We start from the raw sequence: 27972 nt of genomic DNA, 5'->3' as shown, positions 1-27972 counted from the left end.
TGATTTGGTTATGTATTCCATTAATATTTAAAATCATATAGTTCAACATAGTCATTTCATACTTTGTTTATCTTTCCTTTCCGTTTCCTCATCACCACCTTCCCTTATCCATTTCTGCTTTCTTTTTTTGAACACATTATAAGACAACATTTCTAAAACATAAAATATTTCCACTATTCTCATATCAAAAATTGCTTTAACCCCAATAATCCCTCCCCTTTCTGAGTTGCCCTTTGTCCCTTGCCGGGCAACCACATCTCCCCTCGCCATTTGGATTTGCGAATCCGCTCTCAAGCGTCAACTGATTTCGCAGTGACTGTTATTCTTCCCCACCCAGCTCTCCCCAGAAAAGATTTTAATCTTCATGTATAACAAAGGTCACTCTCTTAATTCCCTCCTTACTTCCTTTCTTCCCTTTCTTTCACTTCTTAGTTCTTACCTATAGTCTATTTTTTATATACACACACACACACACACACACACACACACACACACACACACACACACACACACACACATATATATATACCTACATACACACATACATATAGTTTGTTGTCATTTTTGTTCTTGTTACATCTCTTCATCTCTCTGTCTGTTTTGTAGTTGTCCTGCAAATTTTCGTGCTTCTTCCGGATCCGTGAATAGTTTGCTTTGCTGCCCCGGAATAACTATTTTAAGTACCGCTGGGTATTTTAACATAAATTTATAACCTTTTTTCCATAGGGTCGTTTTTGCTTTATTGAACTCCTTTCTTTTCTTCATGAGTTCAAAACTTATATCTGGATAGAAAAACATTTTTTGACCCTTGTATTCCAGTGGTTTTTTGTCTTCTCTTATTTTTTCCATTGCCTTCTCCAATATATTTTTTCTTGTTGTATATCTTAGGAATTTTACTAGAATGGATCTTGGTTTTTGTTGTGGTTTAGGGGCTAATGTTCTGTGTGCCCTTTCTATTTCCATTTCTTCCTGTAATTCTGGTCTTCCTAGGACCCTGGGGATCCATTCTTTTATAAATTCTTTCATATTTTTGCCTTCTTCATCTTCCTTAAGGCCCACTATCTTTATATTGTTTCTTCTATTATAATTTTCCATTATATCTATCTTCTGAGCTAACAGCTCCTGTGTCTCCTTAAATTTTTTATCAGATTCTTCTAATTTCCTTTTTAAGTCATCTACTTCCATTTCTATGGCTGTTTCTCGATCTTCCACCTTGTCTACTCTTTTTCCTATATCTGTCATGATCATCTCTAATCTATTCACTTTTTCTTCTGTACTTTTTATTCTTCTTTTTATTTCACTGAATTCTTGTGACTGCCATTCTTTTACTGTTTCCATATATTCTTTAAAAAAAAATATCCATGTACTTGCCCTTCCCTTCATCTTCCATTTCTCTGTGTTCTTCCTCCTCTTCTTCTGAGTCCACTCCAGGATTTGTGTCCTTTACCTCTGTCTTTTCTGGATTTCTTGTTGGGTTGTTTGTTTTATTTTGTTGGGTATTTTTGGTCTTCTTATTTTTATTAGAAGTGTCTTGGTGTTGGTCTTCTTCCTCTGGGTTGGTCATCTGTTGTTTCTTATTTTTATTCTCTTCCTTCTTGTTCTCGTTATTTTCTATGTTTTCCTGTTGAGAGTCTTGCTGTTGTATTGTAGTTGTCTGTTTCAGCTGTGGAGATTTACTCCTCAGCTGGTCCCCCCTCCCGTCAGTGTTATTTTTGTCTTGCGCGGTTGCGCATTTTTGTTTGGCTCCATGAGCCATTTTTGTAGTCCCGAGTTCGGGGCTTCGACTGACCTCAGGGAGCGGGCTTCTCTCTCCACGGCGGGCCTCCTCGTACCGGTAGGGGCTTCACCTTCCTCCTCCGACGCCCTTCCTTCTTCTTTTCTTCCGTTGTTTTTGGTTTTTCTTTCTTCGCTGCCATTTTCTCCACACTTTCACTTTGTTGTGGTTTCTATGTTTATGCCTTTGTTTTTACTCTATCTTTTTTTTTTAACTTTTCTCGAGAGGGCTGGAGTTCCCCTACCAGTCACTACTCCATCACGTGACTCCTCTGCAATTACATACTTGAAGAACATTTGGACAGGTATATTGATAGGAATGTTTTGAAGGAATTGCAGGCTACAGGCAAATGGAATTAGTTCATATAGATACTTGGGTTGACATGGATGAGTTGGCTCAAAGGCCTGTTTCCATACTACATCACTATCGTAATAAAATGTTATTGTGTACATGCACACCTATGTCTGTTTCTGCACCATTTAGTCTTTCTTTGGCTTGGCTTCGCGAACGAAAATTTATGGAGGGGGTAAATGTCCACGTCAGCTGCAGGCTCGTTTGTGGCTGACAATTCCGATGCGGGACAGGCAGACACGGTTCCAGGGGAAAATTGGTTGGTTGGGGTTGGGTGTTGGGTTTTTCCTCCTTTGCCTTTTGTCAATGAGGTGGGCTTTGCGGTCTTCTTCAAAGGAGGTTGCTGCCCGCCAAACTGTGAGGCGCTAAGATGCACGGCTTGAGGCGAGATCAGCCCACTGGCGGTGGTCAATGGGGCAGGCACCAAGAGATTTCTTTCGGCAGTCCTTGTACCTTTTCTTTGGTGCACCTCTGTCACGGTGGCCAGTGGAGAGCTCGCCATATAACACGATCTTGGGAAGGCGATGGTCCTCCATGGTCTTTGACAGATGATGATCGGGTAAAATTTGCTCCAGATTACTTATTTGATAAAGCCAATATTACAGAAGATAATGTCTGTCATGGATCATCCACACAAATTGCATATAGGTTACCAGTACTGCATGAATTAGAAATATTTCAGTTAATTGGTTTGGTGAAGCACTTTTAGAAGTTGCTTTTAATGTTATAGATGTAAAAGAGGACCACCCTCGCCTGGGCATAATCGAGTGAAAGCTAACTCAGGTGGTCAAAGTTAGAAATTTTTTAAAAATGACAACACATACTCAGAAGTTCAGACTATGGATTGTGAAACTTCACATTTCAGATTCTTGTCAAGCTCTGTTGAAAACTTAGTGGCCTGAGGCATTGACTGCCTGGGTTGTTCAAGCATTGTTTACCTTTAACATCCTGTGGATCAATTTCCTGTGGCAAGTTTTGCCTGGGCCTTGTGTCTTGTTTTGGGTGGAGTTGGCCAACAGTGACGCTCTCAATGATTGAAACTGGGAAAACAAGCATGCAGTTTGTGAATCAGGGAGTCATTGCTCAATAAAAGAAAAAAAACAACTATTCAACAGGTATTTAGGAGAATCATCTGTTTCCTGAACAGAAACCCCCAACAGCATTGCAGTTGAACTTGTGTTTATACTTCGTTATGGAAAAACTACAGCACAATATAGGCCCTTCGGCCCACAAAGTTGGGTGGAACATATCCCTACTGTAGAAATTACTAGGCCTTTATTTTCCTAAATTCCATGTACCTATCCAAAAGTCTCCTAAAAGATCCTATTGTATCTGCCTCCACCACTGTTGCCAGCAGCCCATTCCATGCACCCACCACTCTGCACCTTTAGGGAATTCTGCACTAGGACTCCCAAATCCTTCAGGCCTCTGCTTTCTGAATTTTCTCCCCTTTTAGAAAACAACCTATTTTTTATTCCTTTTATCAAAATGCACGACCACACAATTTTCCACACTTTATTCCATCTGTCACTTCTTTGCCCATTTTCTCAACCTGTCTAAGACCTCTGCAGATTCCCTAGTTCTTCATTGTTACCTGTCCTTCCACCTAGCTTTGTATCATCTGCAAACTTGGCCACAAAGCCATCAATTCTGTCATTAAATAATTCACATACAGCATAAAAATTAGCTGACCAAACATCAAACCTTGAGGAACATCACTAGTCACTGGCAGACAGTCTGGAAAAAAAACCATATTCCCAATCTTTGCCTACCACTTGTCTGCTAATCTTCATTTCATGCTCGTAGCTTTCCTGTAATTCATTGTTCTCCAATCTTATTTACCAGCCTTGTGTGTGGAACCTTGTCAAAGGTCTTCTGAAAATTCAAATAAACAACATCCACTGACCCTCCTCTGTCTGTCCTGTCTGTACTTCCTCAAGGAATTCCAACAGATTGTCAAGCAATATCTCCACTGAAGGCAACCATGCTGTCTTTGGCTTATTTTATATTTTGCTTTCAAGTGTCTTGAAACCTCATTCTTAATAATAGACCCTAGAATCTTGCCTACTACTGAAGTTAAGTTAACTGGCCTATAATTTACTGTCTTTTACCTCTGCCTTCTTAAAGAGTAGAGTGATATTTGCAGTTTTCTCCCAACTCTAGTGATTCTTGAAAATTCACTACTAATGCATTGGCAATCTCTTCAGCTACCTCTTTCTAAACCCTGAGATGTAGTCCATCTGGTCCAGGTGACTTATCAACTTCCCAAGCACTTTCTCCTTTATCATAATGGTACGGCATCTAATAGCCTAAATATGCCTGAGATTGTCTGATCTCGGAAGCTAAGCAGGCTCAGGTCTGGTCAGTACTTGGAGGGAAGACCACCTAGGAACTCCAGATTGCTGTAGGTTTCTGTAAGTGGCACTGGATAAAATGGCGACTCTCTCTGCCTTATGGTAGAAAATATTAAAGAATCTCATGAATTTTACATTCTAAATGTAGTATTACATGACAATAATGAAACCTTTACCCTAATTACACTCAATTCTGCCCCGTCTCTTGAATTTCTGGCATGTCCCTGGTGCCTTCGACAGTGAATGCTGATGCAAAATACCTATTCAGTTCATCTGTCATTTCTTTGTTCCCCATTATCACTTCTCCAGCCTCATTTTCCAGTGGTCCAATGACCATTTTGTTTATTTTAATATTTTATTTATATTTTCACACAAGTTTGTACAGTCATATACATTGTTAGTGCCATCCTGGCAGCTCATATTGAAATTTACATGCGCTCTATTGTCATTCTTGACTGCATACACAAGCTCACATCTTTTCCAGTCTCTCTTTTCCCCCCCACCCACATCTAACACAGGACAGCTCATTCAGGCTTCAACCAACAACACAAAACTTTACTCTAGATTAATAAATAATAATTAGGGAATAGGGATTGTCACTGCTCGGTGGGCAATCGACGAGCTGATATATATTCTTGACTTTCCTTGATCGGAATTAGTGCAAGGGAGAAGTCACCGTGGCAGGGAATGGGGGAATCAATCACCACCATACGCCTATGTGACATATGTATAGCTGCCAACTCCTTCAAAAAGTGTCATATTTGTTCCTAAAATTATGTTACCTTCTCCAGGGGAACACAGCTCTGCATTTCCATATTCCATCGTTCAATACTAAGACTAGAGTCAGACTTCCAGGTAGCCACAATGCACTTCCTGGCCACTGCCAATGCGATGAACACAAATTGGATTTGAAATTTGGACAGTTTCATTGTTAGCCTTATGTCTGTTATGTTTCCCCACAGGAACAACTCTGGGTCCTGCAGGAATCATTTACATATGATTTTCTCTAGGACTTGTCCTAGTTCTTCCCACGACCAGGTTGCGTGCACGAACATCCCAATCGTCATGCCGCATCTGAAGCATTGGTCCATGAATTCTAGTTTTTACCTGTTTATTTTAGATAAAGCGTTAGATACAGCTGGTGCAAGAAATTATATTGCACCAACCTGTACCTTGCATTGATGACTGTGGTTATGCTGTCCCGTCTCAAGGTGAGTTGCTGCCTAGCTCTGCAGCATCTGCTGAAATGGTTCCATTTCCGGCATGCTCTTCATTTCTGGCTGAATGGTCGTTGCCGCACTCCATCCTGGGTGAGAGTGTAGCAGGGCTTGGTTGGCTTCGTCTCCTTCTAGCTTCCAGCAACTGCCTGTTTGCAGGTCCTGCCTGGACTGCGTCTATGCTCATGTCTTGCTGCTGAAGAGGGGCTAGCTTTCTGCTGTTCTCTTCCATGGTTTCGTAAGCCAGACACATGGAGATGGCCTTTGCAAATGTAAGTTCATTGTCACGCCTTCATTGCAGATGCCACAGACCATCCTGTCTTTAATCAACTCATCACAGAGCTCTCTGAAGCCACAGGTCCTTGCCCTGATTTTTAGGTCACTGATGTACGATTGAATTGACTCACCAAACCTCTGGTTTCTGGTATTAAATCTGTGCCTTTCCCTTGTTAAGTTCTTTGGTGCATTGCACATTTTTCGAAATTTTCTTTTTACACACTCTGGGTCCTCTCTTGACTCAGCAGGGCTGATAATGATACCCCCTTCACGCACCTCATTTGCATATATGAATGACCTTTCCCTTTCGATGGCCTCAGAGCCCACTAAATTTAGTAAAATATGCTTTGAATCGGGCAGACTTATCACTATGTACTGCTGCGATGAAAATGTCTATTCTTGTTCGAATACGTGCCAATTCTCGGCCACTTTGCCTTCAAATACGAGCAGGTCAGGCCTTCTGAATCCTGAATCATAAATGTGTTACAAATGTGGCATTGGTTACTCACTTTTCACTTGAAGGCTTCAGGTTCAGAATTCTGACACCATGTTTGTTGATGCATTGAATAACCAGACAACACAAAGCGGCAACCTCTGACAAATATTTTACTGTTAAATTCTACAATACAATGTATAACAGGAGCTCCTGGAAATGGCATCCACCACCAGCCAAGCTTTGTCTCCTATATTTTTAACTAGCACACTTCGCGGAGACTCGTGCATGCGCAGTAGCATTGTAGTGAGTACAGTGGGTGCAGACTGCCAATAGAAGCGGTTGTCAACAACTACCTTCTGAGGGTTTCTTTACTTTAGGCTCCCTAATTAAATTTGATTCTTTGCACAGCACTAAATCCAAAATTGTCTTTTCCCTCTGGGCTTGGCAACAAGCTGCTTAAAAATATCCTTTTCTTCAGTGCCAATCTGAATTTCCCACCTGCACAATGAAGATTATGAAAACTGTAACATTACCTCAATTCCTATAATTTGCTTCCTACACCCTGGCCACTATTTAGAGGCTTTTATGTAACTATCATCAGGGTACTTTTACTCTTGAAGATTCTAAACTCTACTCACAAAGATTCTACTTCTGATCCCATGACCCTTCTTGCTATGAACAAAACCACCCCTCTCCCTTTGTCCACTTGCCTGTCTTTTCGATAGAATATGAATCATTAGATGTTTAGCTCCTAGCTGCCATCCTCCTTCAGCCATGACTGCCCACAACATCATACTTACCAATTTCAAACTTCATTTTAAGCTCATCTACCTTGTTTTGTACACTGTGTACATTCAAATACAAATTCCTCAGTCTTGAGTTCACCTCCCTTATCATATCTGTGTGCCTTGCCCAAGTTTAAATTCTGATCCTTTTTCCATCTTTCAGTTTTTTTTATTCTGAAGATTTCAATAATCTGTCCTGTGCTCTACTTTTATAATTGTTTGCACCCATCTCCTACTATCTATCTGTCTCACCACGATTCAGATGGAGCCCATCCCATTGCAACAGCTCCCTCCTTCCTCAATACTGGTGCCAGAGTCGCACAAATTCCAACCCACTTCTCCCATACCACTCTTTGAGCCACACATTTAACTCCCTAATTTTATCAATCCTGTGCCAATTTGCTCGGGTAGCAATTCAAAGATTTTTGGTTCTGCTTTTTAATTGTCCCAAGCTGCTCAAATTATTTTAAAATGGGTAAAGTGCTACCAGTAATGTGCTACCAAAATACATGAATAACTTAAACCTCATATACCATTTCTTGCTCTTTAATTACAAAATTGCTTCGAATACAATTAGTCTTAGCATCTCAGACTTCATCTTTGGAGAGGTGAATGGAATTAATCGTGTTTCTCTCCATAAATGTTGCTTGATATGCTGAGTATTTTGAGGTTTTTTTTAATTTCAGATTTCTGAAATTTAAAAAAAAGGCAAACAGTTGAGTTGAACGTACTAAAAATTGTATTGACAATGAGGTGCAATTTTCACCCAATACACTTGTTTCCTCAGGTCACGCTCATTCTCAACTTCACCTTCCCCAACTCCATCTCCTTCACGAGCAAAAGATACTGCAGGAACAAAGACCAAAGGGGGAACAAGTGGCGGAGGGAGTGATGTCCCGGGTCCCACTGGAAGAAGGTAAAATTATACCTAACCCATTTTTTCAACATTGTCTATGTTAACAGTTCATGCAGAATTCAAAACTTCAGGATATTTCTTTCATAATAAATATTTATTAATTCCTTATACCCATGGTGGCAACTGTGTAAATCCAAACTTTGGAGTCTCTAATTCTAATTGTTTTGTGCCAATTTTAAGGATGTTTCCCTGATTAACTTTGCTTTCTTTTTCATCCAGTAAGCACCAAGCAGATGTATACAGTAATGCGTCGCTTATCGTCCACGATACATTCTGTGAAATAGGACATTGTACAAACACTATATAATATACTTAGCAAAGCTATATGGGATACTGCAGCGTACCTGACTTGACTAAATAGCCAAGATACTGTACACATACAGTACTGTATTTCAGCATGATGAACAAGATTGGGTGCTGCTGCATTCAAGTCGAAGCATACATTGTTATACGATAAACTTTTTATTTGTAAGTAGGGAAAGGTCACATTAAAATAACAATAGAAAGTACAGTACACACATAAACCAGTAACATAGGCATTTATTATGACTATCAAGACATATTATAGGTTATATACTGTATTATTATACACTTGGCGGCGCAATTGCTTTGTATGCAAGAGACACGAAATATACATGTGTGCAGGAAACTGTTGCATTCACTATGTCCAATTGCATCTTCTATGTCCTGTTCTCTGATCGGGATTTCTGAACTATTATAACCTTATAATACGTCCATGGTCCCATATGCGTTCACACGACGCCCAAACAGCTGTTATGTGGCGCGTGACTGTACTCACAACTTTCACATTGTAATGCAGTGGATTTGTTTGAAAGTGTAAAGTTAAAATTTGAACTGCAATTCCTGGCAACGTGTTACAGACGGTCACCACTTTCTGTGTTTTTTTTTTAAAAATTGCCCTGAAAAAAATACCCATTAAACTTTTCCCCTCACTTTAAATGCATGTACTTCAATCTTTGACATGGTTACCCTGGAGAAAAGATTCTGACTGTCTACCCTATTATCAAAGCCCCTCATGATTTTATTTAAGAACTGCTAAGTTGTAGCCCATGATGTTGGAAGATAGTGGTTGATGGATACAAAAAAGACAGGCAGAAAATGGTAGTGAGCAATTATTTTTCAGGTTGGGTTTGATCATTGTGCTGAATCTATGGCCCAGGTTTAAGACTGGTGTGGTAGAAGTGGTGTCCAGTTCAGTTGGAAAAATGTGAACAATTGAGACAATCTGCATTTGAATAGAAGATCAAAATTCTGCTGAGCCAGTAACAGGATGTCAAAAGGATTCTTAAGTAAATTTAAGGTCAATAAATCAAAATGGCAAAGATGTGGTGGATTAAAAAAAAGGTACAAGGCTAGAGATTAATATGCGAAACAATAAACAGTCTATGACAGAAAAGGATAGTTGCATCTACAAAAATAAAAAAATGTCAAAAATAAGTCAGTATGTACAGTTGCATTCAAAGCAAAACAGATGAACTGAAAGTCCAAATTGGAATAAGTATGATCTGATTAACATAACAAGGTGACAGATTGTGACCTAAATATACAAATTCAAGTTTATCACCTGACTACTACACATATGCAACCAGATGAAACAATATTTCTCCGGATCATAATACATACACATCTTCTTCTTCTTTGGCTTGGCTTCGCGGACGAAGATTTATGGAGGGGGTAAAAAGTCCACGTCAGCTTCAGGCTCGTTTGTGGCTGACAAGTCCGATGCGGGACAGGCAGACACGGTTGCAGCGGCTGCAGGGGAAAATTGGTGGGTTGGGGTTGGGTGTTGGGTTTTTCCTCCTTTGCCTTTTGTCAGTGAGGTGGGCTCTGCGGTCTTCTTCAAAGGAGGTTGCTGCCCGCCAAACTGTGAGGCGCCAAGATGCACGGTTTGAGGCGAGATCAGCCCACTGGCGGTGGTCAATGGGGCAGGCACCAAGAGATTTCTTTAGGCAGTCCTTGTACCTTTTCTTTGGTGCACCTCTGTCACGGTGGCCAGTGGAGAGCTCGCCATAGAACACGATCTTGGGAAGGCGGTGGTCCTCCATTCTGGAGACGTGACCCACCCAGCGCAGCTGGATCTTCAGCAGCGTGGACTCGATGCTGTCGACCTCTGCCATCTCGAGTACTTCGACGTTAGGGATGAAAGCGCTCCAATGGATGTTGAGGATGGAGCAGAGACAACGCTGGTGGAAGCGTATATACACATACATGCATAATATATTACGCAGCACATAAAAATATGATATAAAATTAATATGTATATATATTCTGGAATAATTTGCTGATTTTCATTTATAAGAGACTTAAGGTTGCAGGAAACCATTCATCAGTCTCATAACCTGAAGAAAAAAAGCTTTCCCAGCCTGAAAGCCCTAATTTTCATGCTCCTGCGCTTCCTTCCTGATTGTAGTAGGTCAAAGATACTGTATGATGGATGGTAGGAGTACTCAATAATTCTTTGTTTCTTCCTGGTGAACATTGTCAGTAGAGGAAATGGAAACTCCAGTGATCTTCTCAGCTGTTTTATTCGGTAACGTTGAAGGTACATGACAAGAAGCTCAGAAAAGCTGAGGGAACGATGGTCTCCAAACAGTCAAAAAGGTTGACCCAAGTTCAGGAAAAGCAGCAAGAAGCAGTTTGAGTAGAGATGAGAATAATCATGCCATTTATGGGAATGATGTACTGGCCCCATAACAGGATATATGGGAAGAAAAATTGGGAGCATGTCCAAAAGGTGCTTTAATAAACTCAGCAGGCTTTAGTTTGTATATAGACTGGAAAAAGCAAATGAGCAAAGGTAGCATAAATGAGAAAGTCATGGAATGCTTTTGAGATAGTTTCTGAGAATACAATGTTCTGGAGCCAACCTGAGGAAAGGCTACGCTCTACCTGGTATGGAAACAATGAAGGTTTTGACTCAAATGATGGTTGTGACTGTGATGTAGTTGCATTCTACATTAAGTTAAAGAAAGAGAGAAATGGACCTAAGGACAGTATTTTAACTTGCATGAGGGGCATGAACACAGAGCTTGTTCACATGAATTAACATGTAACAAACCACTGGAGGAACTCTGCAGGTTGAAAAGCCTCTGTGGGTGGGGGGGATTTGTCAACATTTCAGATTGAGACCCTGCTTCAAGACTGAGAGTAGAGAGAGAAGATGGCCAGAATGAACTGGTACACTACATTTAAGGGATCAATCAGTGATTGATCACACTGTGATCGAGGATTTTACAGAACATACAGAATCAAAGTGAACACGGAAAGTGGAGGGTGGAAAAACGGAAAGAGAAGATAAGCAAAATATAAAAGGGCTACGCTGAACTATATGACTTTAAATATTAATGGAATACATAACCAAATTAAAAGGAAGAAACTACTAAACTTAAATGAATAAATGTATTCCATTAGAAAAAATAACATATAGGTTAAGAAATAATATTGAAATATTCGAACAAGTATAGGAGCCTTACATTAAATACAATAGCGAAAACCTACCGGGGACAAACATTACCTAAGTTGATGGAAGGAGAAGGAAAGAAAAGAATGGACTCAGTAGAATTTCTGGTGTATTTTTGTTGAATGACAACATTGTCTGACTGGCTTAATGCAACCTAGATTGTATACCTAAAATGGATGAGAGGGGGGGGTGGGGGGGTGGCTTGGGAGGAGGGGGGGGGGGGGGAGAAAAAGTCACTGTATATGTGTGAAAAAGAAATAGTGTATATCATGACTAATGTGATTTATGGTGTGAAAAATAAAAAATTTAATTAAAAAAAAAGTGGAGGGTGCATGGAATACTCTGCAGGCAAAGGAGTTGAGCTTGATACAATAGGATGTTTTAAGAGACTATTAGATGGATACATTGATTTGGGGAGGGCTACCATATGTTCCATTGAATATGACGGTCCCAAAACAAAAATTTCACCTTAAAATCGGGTTTTCCTATATAAAGGGTTTAAAATTCTTAACGTGATGACCAAGTCGCAACACTGCCACCACCTTCCTGCTGGCTTCGACGCAATATCACACGTGTCCTGGTAGTTCTTTGCGAAGTCTTAATGCTCCTTAGTGCGGTCCATCCTCCTGCTTCGACTGCTGTTGGCTCGGTACAGGCTTTAAACAGTCTGTTACAGTAGCCAACTGGTTAATTTAAAATATCCAAATCAAATTTAAAGCTTTAAATGATAATTGTTAATAAAATATTGTGATTTGCTTTTAACAGCATTCACTGGTCAGTGGCAAGGGCCAGATTTAGTGGGGGGGGATCGTTTTATACCAAGGGTATTGCTCAAAACCAATATTTTAGGTAGAAATTCTGGGGTCATTCTATACAATGATATGGTATGCAGTAGGGAAATTATAGTCTGTTGTTAGAGTGGGTAATTATATTGACTGGGCTGAAGGGCCTTGCTATGCTGAAGATTTCTATGTTTTATGTTTTAAAACATTCAAAGAGAGTGGAAAAATTCCTTGGGCAGGATTGTCCATTTGTGATAATTGAAAGGAAAAACTAAATATGGTATCAAACTTAAAATGTGTATAGTTGGGAGAGACATATTGCATATCAGGACATTCTTGGCACTAGTGGAGTTACTGTTTCACAGCACCTGAAACCTAATTTCAATCCTGGTTAGGGGGTGCTATCTATGTGAACTTTGTAGTCTCCCTGTGATCACATATGTTTCTTCCCACATCCCAAAGACACAGAGATTGGTAGGTCAATTGGTCACTGTAAGTTTGCCCTGGAGAGAGATGAGCAGTATAATCTGGGACAGTAGTTGATCTATTTATGGAGAAAATAAAGAGAGATTGGTGTAAATGGTGGACTCAGTGGGCTGAAGGGTCTGTTTTCTCAGTTTGAAAAATAACTAAGATAAGAGTTGGAGAAAATTGCAATCAATAGGGCACTGATACAGAGAACACTTTTGAAGCTATGAGTTGCCAAGTTCATGGGTCCTGATGGACTTCCTGCTGGGGTTAAAATGGTGACTGGTGAGGCTGTTTATGTAAGCAATGAGCTGCTGGATGGATTCAGCAGGTCAAGCATCATTCTATGGGTAGAAACATTTTAGGTTGGGTGCCTGATGTATTGCTTTAAATTTTGAGATTTCTGAAGATATTGCAATTCTCAGGTCTCAGTGCTGAATTCACTGATCTCACTTTTTCTCTTCACATTAGAACTAGATTTCTGCAATATGACATTTTTTTCCTTCTCCATAGATACTGTTTAATGTACTGAGCATTTTCAGAATTTTCCTTTGGTTTAGCTACAGCTCTCACCTGAATTTCAGATTTAACATATCTATTTGATTTCTCTAACTTCCCTCTTTAAGCTATTAGCCAGATGATTCCTTAAACAGCAAGATTACTTTGGCCAATTCTGTCCTTGCTCTATTAGAGATTCCCTATGTATTGTGCATATTTCAACCTAAAATATTAACCATTTCTATTCCACAATTGCTGCCTTTATGTGCTTTTCAGTTTATATTTTGAATTTGCAACATCAGCATTTGTGTCTGATTTTCAATAAATTCATGGGATGGGTGAGACTTCAAAGCTCTTCCATTGAGATGACAGCAAGCATGATGGGTCAGAAGGGCTCATCCTCAACTGCCTAGAGTAAATCAGTACTATAAATTGGAATGAATTAATCAGAACAGTTCAAAACAAAATGATGTAATCCTGTTGGATGGGGTTTCATAATATGAAACTATGAACTCATTAATTAAACATTTCAACATTCTCCCTTATCTCATTAAAGGTCCAATAATTTGAATTACCCATTTCTAAAAATATCTGATCATTAAACAAAATTCCTGTGTGGGAATAATTTCCTACTACTTTTCACATTTGATCTGTCTCTTAGTTCAATTTACTTGACACCTGAAACTTGTGCACAACTTGGCTGCTAAATTTCTCATCTTAGTGGATTTGTTCAGTGGCTTTCAAATCATTATGGTTACAGCACCACACAAGCCAAGTATTTCTCATAGCTGCTGGCTGCAGTTGGCAGTTATTCATAGTCCTCCTTCTCATTTCATTCTTGTTTTTTTTTCCAATAGTGAAAAGGCTGTGAAGAAACTGCCATCGCCGCAGCCTGCAGGCCAATCTGCAGGAACAAAGATTGCAAAGGCCGGTGCAGAGAGCCTTAAACCTGCTGAGAACAGAGAAGGAAGGAAGAAAGAACGGCAGCCCCGCACACCACCCAGGAGGTCTGACAAATGTAGATAGGCACTCAGATCATTTGTTTAGGCCAAAGCTGTGGTCTCATTCTGCAACACAAACAGGAAATGCTCATTGAGTAGGAAGCATCAGTGGAGAGAAATTGATCTTTTTTTTTTTAACAGCCGTTTCATTGAGATTTATTTCATTACTTGAATTTAATTTCCCCAATTGACTTAGTAGGATTTGGAATCAAGCCTCATTTCAGTAGTCAAGACCTCCGGATGCCAGATCAGTAATTTAACTACTATGCTCCTATGCTGAGTGAAGTTTATTTACTCAAGGGCACAGTTTTAAGGTGAGAAGAGAAAGATTAAATGGGATCTGAGGGGTCTTGTTCCACAGAGACTGTTGCATACTTAGAATGATCTGCCAGTGATGGTGGTAGAGTTGGGTACAACTACAATGTTTAGATAGGACCAATATTTTGAGAGATATAGGTCAATGCAGGAAAATGGGACTAGTTCAGGATGGCACCTTGGTGGTTATGGGTGAATGGGGCCCAAGAGCCTGTTTTCATGCTGTATAATTCGATGAATTTAGCTATGTTGCTACATTACCCACATCTTACCCTATCATTAGTTCCCAACAATGCTTTTACAGCTCTCTGCAACTGTTCCCACCCTCATCAGAGTAGCCCCTTCTGTGGAGCCCTTTGATTCAGTGCCATGAACATATCTTCCACTGTCACCCAACTACCTTTCTGGAGGTTTCTCCTACAACTCCATCATATTCTTTGTCTCTATTCTTTCTTCATATTAAAATGTATTGTTAGCCAAAGATTGCATGAAGCTTCTGTCAAATACCAGCATCTATTTCATAAATTGTGTTGGACTTTTTCAGTTTACATTAAGACATGAATAATGCAGGTTGTTGGTAGTCTGCTTCTGCCAATATCATTGACTGTGTTTGGAAAGGGGAGGGTGGTTTTGATGTAACTTTGAATTTAATTTCATTCGAAGCTCAATTGGAAATTGCACTTTTATCTTTGTAACAATATTACCCTGGATGCTTTGACTTATTGTAACGCAGCACCCTACTTTTTTTTAAATTACTATACATGCTGGCCTTGAGTATGGGTTAACTTCCTTACATCACCAGAACAGAACAGTTTTTGTCATTTCTACATGTGCAGAACACTAGCTGCACCATTTGCTTGTTTTATAAATGAGGAAGACCACCAAAGGACAAATTGAGTTGTTTTCCATTTTTCAATGCAACTTGAAAAAAAGGCTATATTAAGAGCACTTCGACTAAATAAATGTTTGCTTATGCCTTGGGTGGTCTCTGTGTAAACATGGTCAATATCTCAAATCTTTATCTGCTCAATAAAGCCTCAATTCTCTTCTTTTGTTAGTAGACAGACAGCAAGTGGTAGTGATAGTGGCAGCAGCTACAGTGGCTCAAGTTCACGGTCACATTCTCGCTCAGTGTCTCCGTCGACATCAGCATCTGGCTCGCAATCTGCATCAGGTTCCCACCGATCCAGGTAAAATCTTGAGTCTGCCGTGTGTATTCCCTATTACAAAATGCATCTCAGATAATAGCAATCCATCCACAGTCCTCCGATTGATCAAGGTGTTGCTGAAAGATCAATCTACAGTGAGAGCAAATTAGGAACCTTGAGTTAACCTCTGAATTTTAGAGGAAAAGACTCCTAAATTCTGGTTCTGGGTAAGTATTCAGTGATGCCTGTTGACTAGACCTCCAGATGTGGGTTTTAGACAGTTTTAAATATGGAAGTTATGTTTCCTTTTGAGATTGGCTTTGATTGTGACTGCTCTAGCAGTCTCATTAAGGGATTCCGGACTAAACAGGAAGTAAATAGCTAGAAACATTCACCAACATTCACCTTCTCTGAAAAGAGAAGCCGTTAACATTTCAAATTGAGGATCCTTATCAGTTCTGAACATAACAAAAGAGTCATCATGCTGGCTGATCAAGGCACCCACCTGAGCTAGTCCCATTTGCCCTATATCCCTCCAAACCTTCCCTATCCATGTACATTATCCGGTACCTATGGGTATTGCGGCTGTCAGATATGCAAATTTTCTGGTTGACTGAGACTCACTCTTCCAATACCTGCATTAAAAACATACCGTTTAAAAGACAAAAGACAGTGTAAAATGTAAAGTAATTTGAAAGAAAATCAGTATTGTACTCTTTAATTATGTAAAGTTCCTTTAATCAGATAATTTCTGTAACTTATAAAATTTAAATTCAAACCCCAGTCACTGGCGCTGTAACAGTGTTACGCTAGCTGTGCTACGCTAATCCTACAGCCATCATTACCCCCTCCCCCAAAATTACAGATAAATCCTAACTAGCATATATCTAATACTTTTGGAGAGTCGCCACAGCAGCGAGCGGCATCACCCGGCTCTTAATCCTGGGCACCACAATTTAATTCCACTGCAATTTTTTTTTTAATTATTTTTGAGTTTTATCATACAACCATACATTATAAGTCCATATAAATTAAATATCTACATTTGGATTGGTTTCATTATATAGAAATAATAATACATGTATTCCAACCTAAACATATAGTGAAAAAGAAAAGAAGGTGGATGATAAAGATCAACCCATCTACTAATCAAGGTTGAAATTGGTATTCAAGCAGACTTGAAATCGAGCAACGACCACCGGAGATCCGATGAAACATGCCCACATACTGCATTCCTGCACCTTGATAATTTCAATTATGAAAGTAAGCTATAAATGGACCCCTAGTCTTATCGAAAGAAATAACATCTAACATAATATGTCTGATTTTTTTTTCCATACTTAGGAAGGACATAATATCCAGAAACCATTGTCTATGGGTGGGTGGAAAGTCCTCTTTCCATTTAAGCAATATTCCTCTTCTAGCCAGTATAGTGGAAAATGCTAAAACCTATTTTTGGTTAGACATTAAATATATGCTTACATCACTGGAGAGGCCAAGTATATTAATCAAAGGGCATGGTTCTAGATCATGACCAAAAATGTTCTGAAAATAGCTGTCCAATATTTTGCTAAATTGGGACAAAACCAAAACATATGTATCAAAGAGGCTTCAAATTTTTTTACATTTGTCACACAATGAGTTGCTATTTGAGTAGATTCAAATGAGCTTAACTTTAGAAAAATGATTTCTATGCACCATATTAAATTGAATCAAACTCTGCCTATTGCATAAAGATGAATCATGGATAAGAGCCAAATTGAAATCCAATCTTCTTCTGAAATAGGCATATTAAGATTATTCTCCCATTCAGTTTTGATCCCAATCAAAGATACTGTTTTTAAATTCAATATTTTATAATATAAGGCAGATATTATACCTTTATGTACAAATTGTAATTCAAAAAGTTCATCTCTGAAATTCAGATCCTGAAGGTATGGAAATACTGAAAGTTTAGAACAAATAAAATGTCTAATTTGATAATTTCTTTAAAAAAAAAGTGTTTGTTTGGCAGATTAAATTTCATCGTCAATTGTAAAGATGCAAAATTTTATTGGATAAAAAGATTGTTAAAAATTTTAATTCCTAGATGATTCCATTCTTCATGGTTTGCATCTAAAATGGCGTGTTGGAATAAATGATTGAGTAGAATAGGGCTAGTAAATGTAAATCCCATAATTCTAAAAAAATTCCTAAATTAACTCCAAATCTTCAATCTATGTCTTATTGTTAAATTCTTTTGATAGTTTTGGAATAGGGAGGTAAAGGTGAGCCCAATACCACCCGTAAGGAAATATTCTTAAGAGATTTCAATTTGGTTTCCATCCAATTGGGGCAATCATCTCTATTATCAAACTGTAAGAATTAGAGCATATTCCTATGTTCATTGCCCAATAATAAAATCTAAAATAGGTAACGACAGTCCTCCGTCATTTCTTGTGTGCTGAAGATAATTTTTATTTATTTTTGGTTTCTTTCCTTGCTGTATATATGACAGATGATTCCAATGTGTCAAAGAAATACCTAGAAATAAAAATTGGTAATGATTTAGATAAATATAAAAAATTTGGTAAAATATTCATTTTTATCAAATTAATGTGGCCCATCATAGAAGAGAAACTGATGACCATCCAGAGAGTATTGTTTTAGTCTGATTAAATAAATCTACAAAGTTTTCTTTGAGGTTTTTCAAATGCTTAGTTATAATACCTTGATATTTTAATTGATCTTTCATTATTTTAAAAGGATCATTAGAATATAGAGTAAGTGGGCCTTTTAGTGGTAATAGTTCTCTCTTATGCAAATTAAGTTTATATCCTGCCAATTTACCAAAGCATCTAAGTAGCAACAATATCCTTGGTATGGATACCTCTGGAGTGGACACAAAAAGTAAAAGGTCATCTGCATATAGAGATAACAAGCCTCTGAAATCTTCATTTGCTCATATAGCAACAGCTAGCAGCTCAACCACTAAATCAAAAAGTATAGGGCTTAGGGGGCAACCCTGTCTCATGCCTCATAACTTAAAAAAACTATTGAGAATTAGCACAAATTGATGCTGTTGGAGATGCATAAAATCTCCATTAAATAAATAATATCCATTAAATAAAATCTGATCCAAAATTAAATTTTACTAAAGTGGCAAATAGGTATTCTTATTTTACTCTATCAAATGCTTTTTCAGCTTCTAAGGAAAAAATAGTCTTTAGGGTGAGTAGAAGGAGAATATATAATATTCATTAATCTATGAACATTATGATAAGAATAACTATTTTAATTAAACCATTTAGAATAAATTTATTATCCTTGGTAAAATATTCTCTAATCTATGTGCTAAATTTTTAATAAATCTTCATGTCCACATTGAGTAAAGAAATCAGTTTGTAGGATGCACAATTATCAGGATCTTTCCCTTTTTAAAACCCACACTAAAAGGAGGTAATTTCTCGAAATGAATCATTCAATACTAGGTTTAGTTGCAGAATAATAGTTTTGAGAATAATTTGTAAAACTCCACTGGAAATCCATCCGGGCCTGAAGATTTGACTATAAAGAGGATATTGCTTTTTGCAGTTCTTCTTGTGAAACTGAAGCTTTCAGATTTTGTTGGTTTTCCTGGGATATCATCAATATATCCAAATTATCTAAAAAAAATTATTCATCAGATCATATTCATTGTTAAATTCAGGAGCGTAAAGTTTAAAATAGAAATCTCTAAAGATGTTATTGAGTTTAGAATGGTTAGAATTGGACCATCAGGGAGAGAAAACCTATTATTTTGTTTTTTAAGTCAAAATAGCTTTCAATTGATTGCCTAGTAATTTGCCAGATTTCTCTCCATAGATATAAAATTGACTCTTAGTTTCAATATCTCTTGTTCATTTGGATTAGTGGAAAGTAGATCAAATTTGGTTTTGAGTTCGGTTCTCTTCTTAAATAACTCCGGATCTCTACTTTGGGCAAATTGTAGGTCAATCTGTTTAATCTGATGGATCAAATCTATTCTTTCTATCCTGGTCTTTTGTTTATACTAACTGTATGTGAAATAATTTGACCACGTAAGTCGGCTTTCATTGAGTCCCTGATTATTGAATTGGAAATCTCTGGTCTTAAATTAACATCAAGAAAAAATTGAATCTGATTTTCTAAAAAAGTCAAAAACTCTGATCTTAAGTAATATGGTATTAAATTGTCACTGTTTTATAGTACTTGGTACATAGAAAAGAAGTGCTTTGAATAATTCATTTTGTTCCAGGTCCCTCAGTGTGAGCAGTGTATCATCTGTGTCGAGTGCTTCTTCAAGCAGCAGCTCTGTAAGAAGTGCTGATTCTGAGAACATGTATGCAGATTTAGCCAGTCCCGTGTCATCTGCCAGCTCCCGATCACAAGCACCTACACAGCAGCAGAAGCAGAAGGAAAAAGGTAGGTACCACCTCTTGGAATAGAGGAACTGTAGCTGAGAGATTGTTTTGCATCCAGATTGAGGTGAAGGACTGACCACAGACTAGTTTGCACGGTTAGAGGCCTGTCAGTAGGCATCGACACCATTCATTTGTGACAAAAATATTTGTATTTTTCATACACTGTTATGACACATGCTGTACAATTTGAGCTCCAGGGAAAGAATTGGTCCCATTAAAAATTAACAGGGTGCCATCTTTGTGTGGAACCAAAAGAGATGGATTATATTTTGTAATGAATATTTCTCATCAGCCTTTACTTGAATGAGATCACAGAAGCCAAGAATTGAAGAAAGCAAGTGGCCATGTCCAGGACCATATGAGAACTATCATGGAGGAGGTATTGGCAGCCTTCAAATGAATTAAGGTGAACAAACCCCCAGTGCCTGATCCAGTGCATTTTTGCTCTATGTGGGGAAATGAGAGAGAAAGTTGTGGAGGCCCTTCCTCTGGTATTTGTCGATTTTGGCCTCAAGAGGCTAACCATTATTTAACAAGGAAAAGCCATGGAGCTAAAGGCTAGTGAGCTTGATGACAGTGTGTGAGAAGATTGCTAGGGGAATCTCTGAGGAACAGGATCCACTAACATTTGGAGAATCAATGACTGATTGGAGGTAATCAGCATGGATTTGTGTGATGTCTCACGAATCTGAGAAGAATTATGAAGAGGTGACAAGGAGGATTGTGGGCAAGCCAGTGGATGTCTATCAAATCAGTACACTTGCACTGTGGAAGGAATAATAATTGGTTGCATCACGGTCTGGTTTGATAACTTGAGTGCCCAAAAAAACAGAAGACTACAAAATGTAGCAAACGTAGCCAGGTGATCACAGGCTCTGATCTCGCATCCATTGTCCACATCAAGAAGGCAACCAATATCACCCTGATCACAATCTATACTGACTGCTACCTTCAGGTAGAAGGTACAGAAGCCTGAAGTACAGCATCCATTGATTCAAGAACACCTTCTTTTAAGCAGCTATTAAGTTCTTGAACTTCCCCTTCTCACACTATTCATGGACTTTTCCAATACCACAAAGGACTGTCTGTGCTTTTATAACTTGGTAAAACACACCACAATACAGGCCCCTCAACCCACGATGTTGCAATAGACTAAAGTGCTGGAGAAACTCAGCAGATCAAGGGAGTGAAGGGCTCAGTCCTGAAACACTGCTTACCTTTTACTTCTTATGGATGCTATGTGACCTGTGTGGACCCAATACGTTAATGCTATTGTGAAGAAAGCATGTCAGCCCCTCTACTTCTTCAGGAGTTTGCAGAGGTTTGGTATGACGCCAAAACCTTGGCAAACTTCTGCAGATGTATATGGAAATGAACACTGACCAGCTGCATCTTACCTGGTAAGGGGGAACCAATAACTCTGAGTAGAAAGCCCTCTAAAAGGTAGTGGATACATCACAGGAAAAACTCTCCCTACCATCAAGAACATCTACATGGAATGCTACCATCAGAGAGCAAACACAATCATCAAGGATATATATCACCCAGGATATGCTCTGTTCTCGCTGCTGCCATCAGGAAAGAGGTATAGAAGCCACAAGACCCTCACCACCAGGCTCAAGAACAGTGGCTGCCCCTCCACCATCAGACTCCTAAATAACCAAAGGTTCATTTAAGAACTCTTACTTTACACAAATCCACATTACTGGATTTTTTTTCTTCTGTATTGCACAATCAGTTTGTTTCAATGTATTTCTAATGTCAATGTATTTTTTTTCTTGTGTGCAGTTTTGCACTAATGATAAGTAGAAATTCTGCCTGGCCTGCAGGAAAAAGAATCTCTAGGTTGTATGTGATGTCATGTATGTACTTTGACAATAAATCTGATCTTTGACCTGCTGAGTTTCTCCAGCACATGTTTATTGCTCTCATCTCTGAATCTGCATATTTTTTGTTTAGCTCCTTTAGGGACATGATATTATACTGACATATATAAACCCCATAAATCTATTTTTTTTGTAGTATAGTAACAGTGAATATTCATTATCTATTTTAGTGCACGTGTACATTGTATAATACATATGCCAATGAGTTTATTATCAGAGATTCCTAGGGGTACAGATCTCTGAAAGAGGCAACGTGTGGATGAGATGCTGAAGAAGATGTTTGGCATGCTAACCTTCTTTGGGCAAAGTATTGAGTACAAATATTGGGACCTTGTGATTCAGCTGTTCAAGATGTTGGTGAGACCACATTTGAAGTACTGTGTTCAATTCTGGTCAGAAGGGCATCAATCAGTTTGGAGGGGTGCAGAGGAGATTCACCAGGATATTGCTGGGACTGGAAGGGTTGAGTTGTAGGGAGAGGTTGGATAGGCTGTGTGTATTCATTCCCTACCTACCAGGTAGGAGGCTGTTAGATACTGTATGACTCCATGATTCTATGTGACTGTCCTTTGTGAGATTGACAGTAGTTTGTGTTTTGCATGTGTGCTGATGTCATGATTATCATATTCAAGTGAGACAATGCCACGATTCTAATCTTGGCAACAGATCAGTAGCATAGAATTTCTAATTCTGGTCTGTGCTTACAAACTAAAGTAATATTAAACTGGTTTGAATTACTTTCTCTTAACCCTTCAGTGAATTAGACCATCCCAGGAATGTTATTTCCTATTGGCCTTGTAGTCTAGATTTGCAATTTACTGTCGTCAATCGATTGGTGTAGGACAGCACAGTTGGTGTAGCGGGTTAGCACAACTCATTTACAGTGCCAGTGGTCAGGACCGGGATTCAAATCCCATGCTGTTCTCTCTGTGTCTGCGTGGATTTTCCCCAGAGGCTCTGGTTTCCTCTCACTGTTCGAAACGTACCAAGAACTATCTGAGGAACCGTATGAGATGGGAGAGATATTGAACAATTTTTTCTCGTTTGTATTCACGAGGGAAAGGGACATTGGGGTATGTGAGATAAGTGAGGCAAATGGCTTAGTTATGGAGAGGATAGGGATTAGTAAAGTGAGGACTTTTGAGCTTCAAGGTCAATAAAGATGGATGTCTCCTGGTCCTGATGGGATTTTTCCCAGGACTTCAAGGGAAGTCAGGGAACAAATAGTGGGGGCACTGACACTGATTTTTCAACGATCACTGGAGGAGGGTGTGATACCGCGGGATTGGGGGATTGCGAATGTTGTTCCGTTATCTAAAAAAAGCATTAGGTGTAGGCCAAGTAATTATCAGCCAGTAAGTTTAACTTCGGTGGTGGGGAAGGTATTCTTCTAGATAGTATATATGCATATCTGGATAGGCAGGGATTGATTAAGGGCACCCAGCATGGGTTTTAAAGGGAAAGTCATGTTTGACGAACCTTGTTGAGTTTTTTGAGGAGGTTACAAGAAAAGTAAATGAAGGGAGGGCGGTTGATGTGATCTTTTTGGATTTTAATAAGGTTTTTGATAAGCTTCTGCGTGTAAGGTTAATAAGGAAGGTTCAGTCGCTAGGGATTAGTAGAGAGATGAGTTCAGAGATGGCTGGAAGATAGACAGTAGTCATGGTGGACAACAGTCTGTCAGGTTGGAAGTCTGTGACAAGTGGGGTGCCTCAGGGATCGGTGCTGGGTCCCTTGTTGTTTATCATTTATATTAATGATTTAGAGGAGGGTGTGGTTAACTGGGTAAGCAAATGTGCCGATGATACGAAACTAGGGGGAGTGGTGGATAATGAGGAAGGGTTTTCTTGGATTACAGAAGGATTTGGTTTGTTTGGAAGAGTGGGCTGAAAGATGGCATTTCAGTAAAAATAACCAGAATAGGATATATGCAGTTAAGGGGAGGGCATTGAGGTACACAGAGGGACCTGGGGATTATGGTACAGAGTTCATTGAAGATGGATTCCCATGTAGACAGGGTGGTTAAGAAGGCATATGGTATGCTGGTCTTCATAAATCATAGTATAGAGTAGAGGAGCTGGGAAGTGATGCTGGGGTTGTTTAAGGCATTGGTGAGGCCAGGTTTGGAGTATTGTGCTCAGTTCTGGTCTCCAAATTATAGAAGGGATATAGATAAGGTGGAGAGGATGCAGAGAAGATTTACAAGGACGTTGCCTGGCTTACAGCATCTAGATTACAGGGAGAGATTAAGGAGACTGGGACTTTATTCATTGGAATGTAGATGGCTGAGAGGGGATTTGATAAAGGTATTTAAAATTATGAAAGGAATAGATAGACTAGACATAAACAGACTCTTTCCCCTGAGGACAGGGGAGGTTGGAACAAGAGGACATGAGTTAAGAGTAAGGGGGCAAAACTTTAGCACTGAAACAGGTCCTTTAGGTCTCCAGGTCTTTGCTGACCATCAAGTGCCTTCCAACACAATACCGTAGTTGCACTAATCCCATTTTCCCTCTCGTATCCCCCATAATCCTATGACACTGTAACTTCCTGCAGTTCGAAACACTGTGGCATTTAAGCTTATCGTCAGCATGTTTTGAACATTTGGGAACAAACCAGGGCACCTGAGGAATTCACTGCTACCAGGGACAATATGGAAACTCCACACTGGCAGCACCTAGGGTTAATGTTGATCTCAGATCACTGGAGATGTATGGAGTTCACACATTGTCCCTGTGGCTGTGCTTTACCCTGGATGATGACCACTGTGCTCTCTGATGTCACCTTCACTGGTGATGTTTAAATTTACTCTTCATCCAGAATTTACTGCAAGCCAGGATTTTCCAAGTGATGCTGAGGAGGGAGTGCCTTGTGTATGTGTTTGTATCTCTGTATTAGTATTCAGTCAATTTTTTGCATTGGGATAAATGTGAATATTATCTTTGTTTTTATTACATTTACAGTACCCTCTATAATATTTGGGACAACGTCACTTTTTTCCCCCTTTTTTTGTCCCTGTGCTGCACAATTTTAAATTTGTAATCAACTATTCACGCGATTAAAGTGTGCATTCAGATTTTATTTAGGGTTATTTGTATATATATTTTGATTTGATTTTTATACATAGTTCCCTCATTTCAGTGCACCGTTATATTTGGGACATTTGACTTCATGGGTGTTTGTGAGGACTCAGTTATGTTTAATTGCATCATTGGTGCAGGTATAAGAGAGCTAGGCTTTCTTCTAAGCTTTTGATCACCTTTGGAGTCTACAGTTGCAATTTTTCTACATGAGAACTAGAGTTGTGCCAATGAAAGTCAAAGAAGCCATTGTGAGGCTGAGAAATGAGAATAAAAGAGTAAGAGACATCACCCAAACCTTAGGATTACAAAATTACAGTTTGGAACATCATTGAGAAGAAAGAACGTACTGGTGACCTCAGTAATCGCAAAAGGAAGGAAGACCATCACTGCTGAAGACAGAAGAATTCTCATCATAATGAAGAAAAATCCCCAAAGGCCTGTCTGAAAGATCATAAACACTTTTCAGGAAGCAGGTGTGAATATGTCAATGACTACTGTCTGCAGATGACTTCATGAACAGAAATACAAAGGCTAAAGTGCAGGATGCCAACCACTAGTTTGCCACAGACACAGGATGGCCAGATTACAGTTTGCCAAGAACTAGTTAAAAGAGCTTGCAGAATTCTGGAGAAAGGCCTTGTGGACAGATGAGACCAATATTAACCAGTATCAGAGTGATGGCAAGAGCAAAGTGTGGCAGCATAAAGGAACTGCTCAAGATCCAAACTATACCACTTCAAATGCAGAAAAATGGTGACGGGGGTGTTATGGCCTGGGCATGTATGGCTGCCACGCATATTGGCAGACTGGTCTTCATTGGTGATGTAACTACTGATGGCAGTAGCACAATGAATTCTGAGGTGTATACAAACATCTGCTCAAGTTTGAGCCAATTCCTCCAACTCATTGAACGGTGCCTCATCCTACAGCAAGACAATTATCCCAAACATACTGGTAAAGCAACAAAGGAGTTTTTCAAAGCTAAAAACTGGAAAATTCTTAAATGGTCAAGTTAGTCACCCAATCTAAATCCTATTGAGCATGCAAGTTGACAAGCCTCCAAAACAAGCAGGAGCTGAAGATGGCTGCAGTAGAGGTCTAGCAGAGCATCTCCAGGAAAGATACTCAGCATCTTGCCCTTTAGTTGCTCTTTTTGGATCACCTCAAGATGTTAATGTATTACTGACCAATTCAAAGCCGAATTTTATCTTTTGCTTCATTGATCGCCAGACGTGCAATTTGATTAAATGGAAAGATACACTCCACCTACACATGCACAATGGCTAAGGGATATTATGTCTTAACTCTAGAAAGAATTAGATACATATCAAGAATTCAGATATTAAATTTCAAAAGGTATGGCCCCATTTATGGATGATTATCATAATCCCAAGAATTAGTTTTGTTAGGAAAAAAATTAATGATCAAATACCAAAATTACTATTGATGCAAAATCCACTAATCCCTTTTACAATAGACAACCTTTCCTTTAGAGAATGGGAGAGAAAAGGAATCAAAAGAATAGAAAATTGTTTTTTGGGAAATAATTTATTAACATTTGAACAGTTGAAGTACAAATATGGAAAAACTCATAGTACAATGTTTGCATGTCATCAATTGAAAGCTTTTTTAAAGGATAAATTGAGAAACAGCTTGAGATTACCTGAAGGAAGCAGCTTTGAATACGTGATTACAGACACAATGATAATCAAAAGATTTATAACCAACATGTACATTAAGCTGCAAGATAAGGAAAATGGAATAAACTTTAAACCTAAGCAGAAGAGGGAAAAGGATCTAAACATAAAAAATAAAAAATGAAGTACGGGAAAAGTTATGTTCTGGAACTATGAAGAATACAATAAACACAAGGTTACGCATGATACAGTAGAATTGGTTACACAGGGTATATATCACTCCTCAAAAATTAAAAGAATGGGACTCAACATTATCGGATAGATGTTTTCACTGTGGGAAGGAAATGGGAACAACATTACATGCAACTTGGGCATGTACGAAAGTAAATACGTTTTGGGAAGAATTAAATCAGATACTAAATAAAATTACAAAAAATAACATACCCAAAAAAACAGAGCTATTTCTTTTAAGTAACTTAAATAGAGAATTAAGCCTCAAATTGGATAAAGTGCAAAAAAAATTCATTATGATAGTCTTAGCGATAGCAAAAAAATGTATATAATGTCAACTTGGAAAATGGAGGAGAGCCTTAGTATACAGCAATGGTACATGGAAATAAATAAATGTATTCCATTGGAAAAAATAACATATAATTTAAAAAATAAAGTCATAATGTATGAACAAATTTGGGAACCATACATGGAACATATCAGAGAGAGCTTGCCTCCGACCTCCATCCCCTAAAATGAGAATGAAAATGATAAGAAGACAAAACGACTAGATTCAGTGTGTAATAAATAGATGATGCATTTTTCTTGTTTATTTTCCTTTGTGTGAAGATATTGTTTTATGGTTTTATTGTATTATAACTGTTGAATATTTATGGGTTTTGGAGGGGGGAGGGTAGAGGGGAGGGAGGGAAAGGGGAAAAAACGGGGAGAAAAGACCACGGTGTAAATTTAATGAGAAACATCTGTACATATTTTGGTTGATATGGTTCATTAGTGTGAAAAATAAAAAATTATTTTTAAAAAAAAATTAGTTTTGTTCTGGAATTTTAGCGCTGTGCTGTCCCTTTCCAAGTTGGTGTCACTTGATTTATACATGTCAACTTTTTTTTTGCTGTTAAATTAGTTTTGTTC

At 38.6% G+C, this 27972-nt stretch overlaps 1 protein-coding gene across 6 annotated transcripts in view; it reads left to right on the top strand.

Moving 5' to 3' along the window:
* zc3h18 (zinc finger CCCH-type containing 18) overlaps positions 1-27972 on the top strand; it is a 169340-nt gene that overhangs the window by 136440 nt on the left and 4928 nt on the right. For 4 of the 6 annotated variants that reach the window (XM_069901980.1, XM_069901976.1, XM_069901977.1 and 1 more), the window contains 4 exons: positions 7981-8109; positions 14196-14345; positions 15713-15844; positions 20058-20224. In XM_069901980.1, coding sequence (XP_069758081.1) covers positions 7981-8109; positions 14196-14345; positions 15713-15844; positions 20058-20224 — 578 coding nt within the window. The remainder of the gene's footprint in view (positions 1-7980; positions 8110-14195; positions 14346-15712; positions 15845-20057; positions 20225-27972) is intronic. The other 2 variants (XM_069901981.1, XM_069901979.1) reach the window with 1 other exon arrangement.

Source organism: Narcine bancroftii, chromosome 10 (assembly GCF_036971445.1).
Source record: "Narcine bancroftii isolate sNarBan1 chromosome 10, sNarBan1.hap1, whole genome shotgun sequence".
NCBI lineage: Eukaryota > Metazoa > Chordata > Chondrichthyes > Torpediniformes > Narcinidae > Narcine > Narcine bancroftii.
Note: the sequence above shows the minus strand (reverse complement) of the source record. Positions and strands in the feature narration are given on the sequence as shown.